Source organism: Psammomys obesus, unplaced genomic scaffold (genome assembly GCF_907164565.1).
Source record: "Psammomys obesus unplaced genomic scaffold, mPsaObe1.curated_primary_1811, whole genome shotgun sequence".
NCBI lineage: Eukaryota > Metazoa > Chordata > Mammalia > Rodentia > Muridae > Psammomys > Psammomys obesus.
In genome coordinates, this window is record NW_026596051.1 from 32,322,969 (window position 1) to 32,336,519 (window position 13,551).

Genomic DNA, 13,551 nt, shown 5'->3' on the forward strand with positions numbered 1-13,551 from the left:
TGGTTTCATTGATTCTTTGAATTGTTTTATTTGTTTCTAATTGATTGATTTCAGCCCTGAGTTTGATTATTTCCAGCCGTCTACTCCTTTTTGGTGTGTCTGCTTCTTCTTTTTCTAGAGTTTTTAAGTGGGCCACTAAGTTGCTTGAATGAGCTGTCTCGAATTTCTTCTTGAAGGCACTTAGTGCTATGAACTTTCCTCTTAGCACTGCTTTCATTGTGTCCCACAAGTTTGGGTATGTTGTGTCTTCATTTTCATTGAGTTCTAGAAAGGCTTTAATTTCTTTCTTTATTTCTTCCCTGACCCAGCTGTCATTTAGTAACAAGTTGTTCAGTTTCCATGTGTGTGTAGGCTTTTTGCTATTTCTGTTGTTGTTGAGGTTCAGCTTTATTCCATGGTGATCAGACAGGATACAAGGGATTATTTCAGTCTTCTTGTATCTGTTGAGGCTTGCTTTGTGACCAACTATATGGTCTATTTTGGAGAAGTTTCCATGAGGTGCTGAGAAGAAGGTAAATTCTTTTGTGTTTGGGTGTAAAGTTCTGTAAATGTCTGTGAGGTCCATTTGATTCCTGACCTCTGTCAGAGATATTGTTTCTTTGTTTAATTTCTGTTTTGTTGACCTGTCCTTTGTTGAGAGTGGGGTGTTGAAGTCTCCCACTATTAATGTGTGGGGATCTATATATGGTTTAAATTTTATCAATGTTTCTTTGACAAATGTGGGTGCTCTTGTATTTGGGGCATAGATGTTCAGGATTGTGATGTCTTCCTGGTGGAATTTTCCCTTGATGAGTATGAAGTGTCCTTCCTCATCTCTTTTTATTAATTTTGGTTGAAAGTCTATTTTATCAGATATTAGAATGGCTACTCCTGCTTGTTTCTTGGGTCCATTTGCTTGGAGAGTCGTCTTCCAACCTTTTACCCTCAGGTAATGTCTATCTTTGTGTCTTAGGTGTGTTTCTTGTATGCAACAGATTGCTGGGTTTTGTTTACATATCCATTCTGTTAATCTGTGTCTTTTTACTAGAGAGTTGAGTCCATTGATGTTGAGAGAGATTAATGACCAGTGGCTGTTAGATCCTTTGATTTTGATGTTGGCTGTGTGCATAAGGTTGTGTGCTTGGTTGCTTTTTGTTTTGCTGTAGTAAGGTTAATTATTTCCTATGTTTTCTTGACAGAAGCTAATTTTCTTGGGTTGTATTTTTCCTTCCAGTATCTTCTGTAATGCTGGATTTGTGTGTAGGTATTGTTGAAATTTGTTTTTGTCATTGAATATCTTGTTTTCTCCGTCTATGAGGACTGAGAGTTTTGCAGGGTATAGTAGCCTGGGTTGACATCTGTGTTCTCTTAGGGTCTGCATGATATCTGTCCAGGCCCTTCTGGCTTTCATAGAAAAATATGGAACGCTTCACGAATATGCGTGTCATCCTTGCGCAGGGGCCATGCTAATCTTCTCTGTATCGTTCCAATTTTAGTATATGTGCTGCCGAAGGGAGCACCTGTGTCTGTCTTAATAAATTACTGTTCATCATGTAATAATCATCCAAAAATCCACTGGAAAGATAAAATTTGGACCTTGACAACAACCTATCTAACCTATCTATCCACAAAACCCCGATTCAAGGTAACCACCACCCTTATTCTTACTCTTCAGTTTTCTTGCAACTACCTACCGTTGTATGTAGGTATGTATTAAAGTATGCAATGCTACTCATTTTTATCTTAAAAAAAAAAAGATGGGGCTGGAGAGACGGCTCAGAGGTTAAGAGCACTGGCTGCTCTTCCAGAGGTCCTGAGTCAATTTCCAGCAACCACAGGGTGGCTCACAACCATCTATAGTGAGATCTGATGCCCTCTGCTGGTTTCCATGTGTAAATGCAGACAGAACATTGTGTACATAATAAATAAATCTTAAAAAAAAAATGTATAAGTGTGAATATGGTTTCTCAGCCTATTTTTTACCTAAGCCTCACTGCTCGTGTTCTTCACTATTCACATATGCCCAATTTCTCACTCTCTGTGACGGGCATTTATTTGGCTGCTTCCAGGTTTCTGCTCCTGCATACAGCTACTACATGAATATCCATACCCATGTGCATATTCATACCCACAATGGCAAGGTCATTAAGCCTAAGAGTGAAGCACCAGGCTCCATGGCTTGCAGACCTTTTCTTTTAGAAGGTAAAGGCTCATAGGATATGTCCACTCACATCCCCACCAACAGAGTGCTCATCAGCCATTCTTGTGGAGAGAAAGAAACTCTCTACATGTGAGGGGCGCAGTAAGGAAACCCTGAAATGGTCGCTCTATGGGGAGGGGGGGTTATTGTGAGTGAGAGAGAGAGAGAGCATACAGAGGCATCTGAAAGATTTCAGAACAGAGAGAGAAAGAAGCAGACTGGACATGGCCAGAGCTACCTGTGAGAGAAGGAGAATAGCAGGGGCAAGAGAAAAACTTTGCCATTATTAAGGGGAGAGGAAGATTAACATAGTCTGGGGAAGGTGAGCAGTGCCAGGAGACCAGCGTGGGAGCTGGAAAATGTGTAATGGGCATTGTGAATAGGGACTGAGAGAGCCTGGAGGCCAACATGGGATTGGATATGCCACCACAGGTATACATCACTGTAGAGTCATATGTCCCTTCTGCCCGAAGCAAAGGAAATGACTCCTTTTGGCAGCCAGGTACTTATTTCACAAGTTCCTGAGGTATGCTGGCTTTTATCTGGACACAAATCTTTCTAGTCCAGCTTGAGCTGATTTCCGGACATACGTCCTTCCTGAGACCTAACCCATTCATCTCTAGTGCCACACCTACAGAGCTGCCATGAGCCCTGCCATGCTGGTCAGGTACTCTACTACCTTCTAGGACAGTGAGCCCCGTTGTACTGTTAGTAGCTGGCCTGACCATGGCGTCTTCTTTTTTTTAATTAAAAGCTGACTTTTAACTCATAGAGATCCACCTGCCTCTGCCTTCCAAGGGCTAGCATTAAAGGTGTGAGCTGCTATGCCTGGCTGATCATGGTGTCTTATCATAGAAATCAGAAAGTAAGCAAGGCATATCTGCATACTGGAAGGAGAATTTTGTACATTAAAGTCATTTATTTAGTCTTTTCTAAACTTTAATGTCATTTCTAGTAATACATGTGTGAATTAGTTTTGCTTTTTTAATGTGTACAATTGTATCACTCAACAATTCAATTATCACCTCAATTTGCAGTCAGAAACTAAGATAGACACACTGATGACTGGAATCATGATTTCAAACTGATATTTATATTCTATGCTCACTGTAGCTTTACAATAGCCAAGGGGTAGAATGATTTCTGTTTATAATGAATATACAAAACACTAAAATAGAATATTATTACATCATTATAAAGAAGAAAACTATGTCATATTCAACAACACAGATAAAAGTCAAGAACATTATACAACGGCAAAATATTACATAGCCCCAGTACTCACAGTCAGACGAACAACAGAAGGAGGGAAAACTGCTAGCTGTCAGAGGGATGGAACATGGGAGCAGATGTTTGGTAGACACTCACAGAGCTGCACGCAGTAGGGACTTTCTGAGATAAGGTGCATGAGCAGCACTGTGTTATAGCTCACCTGTATACCATGAGCTGGAGGTGGATCTCACATGCTAGGTTTTATGTCACAATTTCAAAACGTTAGTGCGACAAACTGCCCCCACTAACATACTCAGTAAGTAATAGAACTGAGGTGCAACTCCAAGCGGTCTGACTCTGCATTACCGGATTACCGGATTACAGTTCGGTAAGCACTGAGCAAAAAAGAAAATAAAACATCACCTCTGCTTACGTGGAGGAAAATAAGGTAGAACAATGCCATACCTGAAGAACAAAGGTAATAACATGAAAACAAGACATATATACTTAGTTCTTTACATTTAGAAAACCTAATGGGTTTCTTAGTTTTGCCCAGTTCCTTTTGTTTTCATCAGTGGATTAAGTCCTTCCTTAAAATCTGTCAGAAAAAAAATAATGTCTTTTTTTTTTTTTTTTGTCACTCAAAGTTGGGACTTTACAAACATTTAAGTGAACTGGTAGAAGCACTGAAAAGGGCTTGACAGATAACAGGCAAGTGCTAAGGACAGAGGCAAGCTATTAGAGCCAGTCATTAGGCCGGGACTAAGTAGTCAAACTTCAGAAACACTGCTGGGGTTGCCTAGCGGGTGACATGAGGCAGGCTGAAGGTAAAGGGAGGACTCCGGAGAAACAGGTTTTCTGCTTTCCAGTTAATGAAACACGAAGTTATTTTCTAGTATCATGGTTTTTTTCCACCCTAAAACCTTTCAAGTTTGACTTACTGCTTGACAGACGCTGGCATTTCTGGTCTGAGTTATTCCTCCCACGAACACCACGCAGGTCAGGAAAATATGAAAGCACAAGTTCACGAGCATGTGCCAGCTCTTGAGACTGATCCGAATCAAGCTGTTGGAAAAGAGGAATGTGGCCATTCAGTCTGGCACACGAGCAGCAGGGCTCTGACGAGCAGCGACAGGGTTAAGTTCTGCTGCACAAAAGGGCACACTTAAACACTTTAAGCTTAAAAATGTTACTGACTGAACATATACTATAAATACACACACACACACACACACACACACACACAGACAAAATTTGAGGAACCATTTAACCTAACATCATCTTAACATTTATCTTTATATATTTAAGAGACATTCACAGAACCACAGCAGCCCACTAAAATGACACAAATTCTCAGAATAGGGACAACTGTCACTAACAATGCCTAAGAATACTGGATTACAGGCTTAGCTATATAGAAATGTCCAGAGTGTGCCAATGAATGTCTTTCCTACCTAAGCTGGACATAGCACACATGGCCTAAATGCCCAATGCATTTCCTCCTGGCCTTTTATGATGAAACGTTGAAATCTCTCCTTTTCTTTTTTTTTTTTTTTAAATACATCAAAACCACCTTTTGTTTCTGAAGCAAATGTCAAGAAATGCCATAGATGTCCAAGTTAAATAGGAAAATACTTCCTAGCAGAGTTTTTGTAAGGTAAATTTCCTGCTTAGTGACCCCTTTTAGTTCATTACTTCCAATAAGAAAATAAAAGTTTCCATAGCTGTGTCTCCAATTAACAAAAACCAAATCCTCTGTTTAAATGTTACCAATTTTCTTAAAAGTGCCATCTTTAAAGATACCACAACAGTGAAAAATACAAATATGGACAGTCTACCACCTAGAGATAGCTCTGAAGGGACCCCTATACATGATGAAACCCCTCTCTCCCTCAGGTGCTCTGGCTCTGTGCCCACCACTGCAGCCCCAATACACACTCCCACATTCTTTTCTAGGTATCACTCAAGAGAACTGGCAATGGGAAGATGTAAGGAGGAAATTCCTCAGGGCTGAAGTTGGCTTTGGAGTCTCAGGAGAGGACTCCTCACAGCCCAGAGCGTATGGAATGCATGCTGTGTGCAGTCTCTGGTAAGCATCCTAATTTTGTGGGGCACCACTGGTATCACACTCACGTTTATTTAAAATGAATGTGAAATACAATTCTCTAGTGCACGTGCACAGACCTACAACAATCAGATGCACTTTCTTACCTGCGGTGGTACACGTAACTGATGATAACAGCCAAGACACACAAGAGAAGAATGGTGGCGGTGGTATAAATCACAGGATGCAGGAGCCTGGCTGCTGGCATGTACAACTCTGACCCAGTCAGGTCCTGAGGGGACAAGCAATGGTCATGGGCTGTTACAAACATTTAGCTACTGGAAGTTTCTTGAATGTCTGAAACAAGCTGTTGACCAAAAACTCTAGCCCTGACTGACATCTCTGTGTTCTATTTGGACTAATGTCCCTTGCTATTTGTCCTCCTTCTTTATGTTGTGGTATGGTACAGTTTTGTCTGTTTGTTTAAGAAAGGAGTTTATTTTGGCTCACAGTTTCAGAAGGTAAGAGTCAACCATGGTTGGGACGGCATGGAATGGCTACAGGGCAGGAATCTGGCTGATCGCATTTCCTCCACACACAGGAAACAGAAAGAGAGTAGGAATGAGGTGAGGCACAAATGCTTAATGCCTACCCCTGGGTTGCACTTCCTCCATCAAGACTCTACCTCCTAAAGATTCCATAACCTCCAAACAACACCATCAATAATGAACCCAGTATTCAAATACATAAGCCTAGGAAAACCACCTCTCATTCAAACCATCACCCTGTCTACAGTTTGTATCATATGCAAAAGATGTTCAGCCAGTCAGCAGAACCTACGTCTCACACCCAGGTTTAAGGAAGAGAAAATATATCGCATATAATAAGTAATCTTTGGGTAGCTAATAGACAATGGCAATTCAGTAAGATTTTAATGAAGCTACTATTATGTAACATACTAGCCAGATTTCTGAAATGGTGACCAAAATACCTAAGATAAATCTACCTAAAAACAGAAAAGGTTTATTCTGACTAATGATTTCAGTACATAAACACTTGTTCTCTGATAGGACTATCACAAGGAAATGAGATAAAGTGTTTGCCTGATGTGGCTAAAATACGAAGGGGAGATGAGAATTCTAATATCCTTTACAGAGGCACTTCAGTCACCTAACATCCTCCCACGACAGCCCACACTAATTTACCATCCTTCCATCAGTGGTACAAGCTGCTGACCCAACCTCAAGCAGGTAGATCTTTAGAGCAGCCTTTCTATGTTGCATTTTTAAATTTTATTTTTTAAACTTTTCACTCGTGTATACAATGTATTGATCATATGCACACGCTACTCCCCAACTCCACCCAGTTGGCACCAACACAGCTCCTTCCCGAGTTTCTATCCTTTTAAAAGACCACTGAGTCCAACAGTCATGTTCAGTGCTGGACCAAGTTCTTACTACTGCTCCACCATGAAGGCAAAGGAGACAGAAGCACCCACACAAGGTGATAGATACTGCATGGAAAGCAGACTCCGCCCTCCCTAATGCCTTTCAGCAATTACCACCCTCAGTCAGCAGCTGAGACAACATGGTAGATGTCCCAAAGGCAACAAGGCCATCAGGCAGTAAGTCCAAGTGCCAAAAACCTGAGCACACCAAATAACATGCAGGATATGGTTCCTGCTCTTGCAGGTCATGGCCGCAGAGGAAGACATACAACTGAGCCTGACTGCACTTGCTACAGCTAGAACTACAAAAGCCCTCTAAGAGGCAAAGCTCAGCCATCAGCAGGCCACTTAACACAACGTAACCCAGACACTAACCATCCAGCACTTCATCTAGAACAGTTCTATGAGGTTGGTCCATGGTCAGCTCCATTTTACAGATCATAAAACTGAGGGACATAAAAGTTAAGTACTGTGAGGATTAGATCCAAACGAGCTAAGCTGCCAAATGTGTAGTACCAATGTCAGTATGGACACTCTCTTGCTCAGAGACCAGGCATCTCAACCCTGCCTTCCTCAGGCAGGACCAAACCAAGGTAGATCACAAAGATGCCGTTGGCCACACGATGCAGGAGTCAAATCTATTGACAAGTTAGGAACCTGCCACAGAGATTCTCTGAAAGGCTCTGCCCTGCAGACTATCAAAGCAGATGCTGAGACTTATGGCCAACTGTTGGGCAGAGTGCATGGAGTCTTATGTAAAAAGTGGGAAATAGTAAGATCTGGAGAGGACGGGAACTCCACAAGGAGAGCAACAGAACCAGAACATTTGAACACAGGGGCCTTCCCAGACTCATACTCCAACCAAGTACCAGGCATGGAGATAGCCTAGAACCCCTGCACAGATGTAGCCAATGGCAGTTCAGTGTCCAAGTGGGTTACACAGTAATGGGAAGAGGGACTGCCTCTGACATAATCTGATTGGCCTGCTCTTTGATCACCTCCCCCTGAGGGGGGAGCAGCCTTACCAGGCCACAGATGACAATGCAGTCACTCCTGATGAGATTTGATAGACTAAGATCAGAAGGAAGGAGAGGAGGACCTCCCCTATCAGTGGACTTGGGGAGGGGCATGTGTGAAGAAGGGGGAGGGTGGATGGGATCGGGAGGGGAGGAGGGAGGGGCTTATGGGGGGGATACAAAGTGAATAAAGTGTAATTAATAAAAGTTAAAAAAATTTCCCTTAAGGAAAAAGTCATGATATTCAAATACTGGGCCAGAGAACAAAAGGTATTAACATTTGAAAACTAATGTTAAAAATCCTGTTAAGGAACAAAAGATAATTTAAAGATTGTAGTCCTGTACTTCACACAACACTTAATAATGAGTGTTGGTTGCACAGTGAAACTAAATGTGTAAGGAAAATCATCCTGGAATGGCTTGAAGCAAGCAAAGATGAAAAGATTCATTTTTAAAAAAGGAAAAAAATTAAAGTGGAGAAAAACAGGTACGAAAAGACTCATGAACTTGGCATAGGCTAGGATTTCTTCAACAGTAAAAATCATTGACTACAAAACAAGCAAAACAAGACAAAACAAACCTGAAGAAGTGAGGCAGAAAACCATTAAGGAATCATGAAGGAAGCCTATGTACACAAGGAGCAGGAGGAGAAAAGGAAAGTCTGAAGAGGGCTCTTTGAAACCTAAAGTGCACAAAAGGCTTGTGTTCATATTTCCATTAGGAATCCTGTAAGACAGGCCCAGGCACACTCAGGTTGGGCTTTGTGTTCAGCCAGCTGTCTGTAGGAATCCATACACAGGCTCAGCATCTTAGTCACCAAGGTACCAATAAGAACTACAGCCCCGTAACACAAGAAACACAGAGAGAAACCACTCACAACAAAGACTGATTATACCAAGGATCAGCAAGGACGAGGAGCAACTAGGAAACGTCCTAACAACTGAGACTAAACTGGTACCAATGATTTGGTCAACTGTGGAACATCGATATCAAAGCTGACCATGTAGATGGTTTACAATCCTGGACTCCACTCCTGAGAGTCTACAGCCAATCAAAAGCACGCGTGACTCATCAAAATCAGCTTCCACTCAATAAGCAAATGCCTGTTTTCAGTAATTTATAGCATGGACTGATACAGAACTATTAAGAAACATAAACTACTGCTACACACAGAGAGAAATCTCCCAATGTAATGATAAGACAGACAGCAGATGCGCAAAGCAATACCATGACCGTCAGGTTCAAAGTGTGAGCACAATGACAACTGACCTAGGCACACCCTGTTAAAAAGTTGGGAGAAAAAAAAAAAAAACGTGAAACTTCTAAGCGCTCGAACAGCAACCATGATGGTTAGTGGGGGTGTAGTCCACATGGAAATGGCACTAATCCACACTCGAAGGTTTATGTACTCTGCCCAGTATTAACAGTTAATGAAAAAGTGAAAAGAGCAGGTCCCTTCTCATCATTAGTTTCATCTTGCAGAAATTTATCCTGCAGAGACATCATGAAATGTGTAAAGTATATAAGCAAACTGCCGGAAACAGGCCCGACAGAGAAAATCTAAGGAGATTAGGACAGGGCTAGAAGATACTCTTCAGAGATGAGGGGGAGATGAGAGAGAGGGACGGGGGGGGTGAGAGAATATGACAGCGTGCTTTTCTGCCTGTGGCATGTGAGCCATGCCAGATGAAGTGCTGCAGCGCGGTCAGGACTGCCTAGATTCTAGTCATGGTTCCGATGCTAACCTACCTCAGTTCCAGACCTGTGGACAAGAGGCTCTGACAACTGCCTGCACCATAAAGACAACAGAAGGTGCCTGATACATGAGCGCCTACTGTAGGTCAGCTGCCACCACCCCAGCTCTACTGCCTCAGCTGGCATCATCAGCACCAGTGTGTCCAGTGGGAGGTATCAGGGGTCTTCTTGAATCACTTTCCATCTTATATTTTGGTTTGTTTTCTCGACAGGGTTTCTTAGCTGTGTATTCTTAGCTGTCCTGGGACACTCTCTGTGGATCAGGCTGACCTGGAACTCAGGTAGAGCCATCGTATCTTTTGAGATAGCTTCTCATTGAACTTGAAGCTTGTCAAATAGACTGGCTAGACATGCATCGTCCTGTATCTTCCTCCTCGGTGCTGTACTTAAGGTGCTACACCCACAATGGCATCTGGCTTTTCACTACAGGTCCTCAGTCTTGCACAGCAAGCACTTTACCTACTGAGCCACCTCTCCATCCAGGAAGCACGGTGTAGGACAAGGTATACAGCAAGCAAGCATGCACGATAATGGTGAACAAAGGTCTACTTATCCCTGTTGTAGTCATGTAAAACTGATAGATGAGGGTCCCCACTATATATTCACATACAGAAGTAATTAAAACATTTGATGCAGATGAGCATGATGTTTAAGACTTGTTTAGGCAAAAGTCTTGCTGGCAGTCCCGGCCAACTATGTACTGGCTGGACTTGCTTTGCTTTTACTCAGCACGGTTTAATATATAAACAAACCTGCAAGCACTATTAGAGCAACAAGGAAGTAGCTACTGGTCTTTACAACCAGACGATGCTGGAACAGAGGCAAAGGAGGCATGGGGAGAGCTTCGCCCTCACACTATTACTGAACCAGGTTTTAATTTTAACCAGGTTTTGATTCTTCTGACCCCACTAGCTACTTCTGATGCCAATCCAGCAATTCCAACTTCTGCTGATTTCCCCACTCGGGTGCTGGATGGCTTCTCTGTAGATGAGAATAGCAGGATGATCAGAACCAACCAGGGTACCATCTATTCTAAACATAACAGCAAAAAATTTCTTTTTTGCTTTCTTTCTTTTTTTTTCTCTCTTAGTTCTTTAAGACAGGGTTTCTCTGTGTGGCCTTGGCTGTCCTGGACTCACTTTGTAGACCAGCCTGGCTTGAACTCACAGAGATCCACCTGCCTCTGCCTCTCTAAGTGCTGGAATTACAGGCAAATGCCACTGCGACTGGCTCTGTATCATACTCATTAAAGCACAGTTCTCAAACTGGATCACAAGACAGAAGCACATGGCTTATCTCCCAAGAGAAACAGCCACTTAGAATTTACGTAAAGCCCTAAGATGACATTCAAGAAAAGCAAGATTATATTTGTGACTCAAAAGAAGTTTAGAAGAAATCAAAGACAATAGTTTTCAACTTTATAAAGGCATTACCTCTAACTTAACCTGATGTCAATTACTGTAGGATAGCTCCACTTTTCTCTGTAGTCCCAATGATGGACCCCTCCCCCTCCCCAGGCTTCATACATGCAATATACACACGCAGAGATATGTCTACTGCCTTAAGTGGTTTTAATTCTATCACAATTAAAGAAGCAACTCTGGATTTTGCACACTCTACTGCAACTTTACAATCCCAGATGTATGTCCATCTTCTACCTCTAGGTGGCAGTTGCATCTCAGAAAACAAGATACTCTGGAAATACAAGGAAAAGATCTTAGCAGTCTTCCAGCTTTGAAAAACTGTGTTCTACATTTTTTAAAAGATTAAAAGTCTGAAAGATAAAAGAATAGCTTATTCCTTCTAGAAAAGGATTATACTAATTTAAATAGTTTAGAAGAACAGTTAGGAAGTTCAAAAATAGAAGCTTTCAACTAGTATTAAACAAAAACAAAAGTTTTACATAGTGCAGTATCACAGTGAAGTTTAAAATGCAGTATTTTTGTGTTTCATTTATTTTGCTCTATTTCTGATTAGTATTATATACATTTCAGGCAATCTTGTATTTCCTATTGTTTCTCCTTCAAACACTACAAAGCTCCGATTATTTCATCCTCAAGACTGTGAATGAGGAACATTTTTAAGCCAAAACCAATCAAAATGCAGAATTGTGGAACCAGGTCTCAAGTGAGACACACCATACAACTCTCAGTACTAGAGCTCAGGGACCACTGAGGAAGAGGAGAAGGGAAGATTGTAAGAGCCAAATGAACAGGGCGTGTGCTGGGAGACTGTCTCTTAGGTATGTCAGAAGCCACGTCCATGAAGTCTCACCAACATGCCTGCACAAACATAAGCTGAACAAGGAGGACAGATATGCTAACGTGGAAGAGTGACGGGAACTCATGAGGCCTCAGCCCTACACAGAAACAACTATAACAACCAAGAAATGTCAAGAGCTGGAGAAACAGTCTTCTCCAGGGAAGAGCACACCAACAGTTATCCACTACCAGCGGTCAGCCCTGAAAACATACACACAAGTAACATTATAGACTGAGCAGGTTGTATTTATGTATTTAGAACCACACACACACACACAAACACATAGATACACACACACACCCCCACACCCACCACACCACACCCACCACCAACACCAACAACAATTAAGGGAAAAAGAAGTCACAAATTAAAAAGAGAGCAAGTGGAAGGGAAAAATGATGTAACTGTATTAAAATCTCAAAAAAAATTTAAAGCCAAAAAAGAAATTATTTCAAACTAATTAATAACAACTTAAGTGTGGGGGGGTACTTTTTACGTGTGTATCTTGCTTGTGTGTGGGGGGGGGAGTGCTGAATGCCATGTGGCATGGGTAGAGATCAGAGAATAAACTGAGGGAGTCGTTTCTCTTCTTCTACTATGGGTGGGTCCTAGGGATGGAACTCACGACCTTCAGGCCTGGTAAGAAGTACTTCACTGACTCAGCCAGCCCACAGGCCCATTAGTGCTTTAAATAAGACAGTTACAAAATAGTGAAAGGTGAATCTACAGAAACCAGACACCTTGTGAAGAAAATAATTAGCTATCAATACTAACTTAAATATAAAATGATGATGATGCTAAGTTGTCTACCGCCCATCCAAGGCCCCAAGAGGATGCGTGTTGAAGTATGGCTATATTAGATATGGTTCAAGTGTACTGCCTACAGCAGTGTGCAAAGGTTCATGGTCACTGACAAGACCATCATATCACCTTCAAAATATTCACTTTGCCGACTCATCTGCCAACGGACCAGAAAAGGCATCAAAGAAAGAAGAAAATAAAGCAAACATTAAGGAAGATTATAATCTGGGCTTGCCTTCAGATCATTTCTAGTGGTAACAAATCACAAAGTATAAAATAAATCATGTTTCAAGATTACTTATACTTGGATAAAACACTGCCTAGACACCAGATTCACATTTGGAATTAAATAAACAGGACAGCCATGGCTGTTTCTGGGCAATGTCTCCAGACCTACAGTGATTCTTCTGTCTGTGTCCACACACACAACCAAGATGGGAGCCCCTTGTAACAACCAAAGGAAAAAAGTTACAATAGTAACTAAGAAGGGTCAATTCATCCTGATGTGCTCAAGAAAACTGAAGTGGGTTGGTTTTTAAGAGACCTGACCCGACGTATTAATAGAAGTTACTTTGCAAAATGACTAAAGGGCAACAACAGTGAATAATGGTGGGCAGAATGAGGCTGACCGCCCATCAGCGTGAAGACACGACTTCAATACTGTTCATGCAGTCACAAAACTCAGCGTCATTACCATGCATTCCCATGTTTGTCTTCAACTCCAAAGGTTAACTCTGTGGCTGTGTGGTCAGAAGACCAGGAGAAGGCAAAGCAGTCAGGAAAACCTTCTGTTACACACTGTGCATCCTCTGGCAAACAAACCGCCCTCCACTGA

At 41.9% G+C, this 13,551-nt stretch overlaps 1 protein-coding gene and 1 non-coding gene across 2 annotated transcripts in view; both read right to left on the reverse strand.

Annotated features, from left to right (window-relative positions):
- Adgra3 (adhesion G protein-coupled receptor A3) overlaps positions 1–13,551 on the reverse strand; it is a 106,364-nt gene that overhangs the window by 13,638 nt on the left and 79,175 nt on the right. The window contains exons 15-16 of the mRNA XM_055624192.1: positions 5,603–5,727; positions 4,333–4,456 (exon numbers count right to left, since the gene is read on the reverse strand). Of these exons, the coding sequence (XP_055480167.1) occupies positions 4,333–4,456; positions 5,603–5,727 (249 nt within the window). The remainder of the gene's footprint in view (positions 1–4,332; positions 4,457–5,602; positions 5,728–13,551) is intronic.
- LOC129689179 (U6 spliceosomal RNA) lies at positions 1,393–1,499 on the reverse strand. Its single transcript, XR_008722049.1, has one exon. It is a non-coding gene; the product is annotated as a U6 spliceosomal RNA (small nuclear RNA).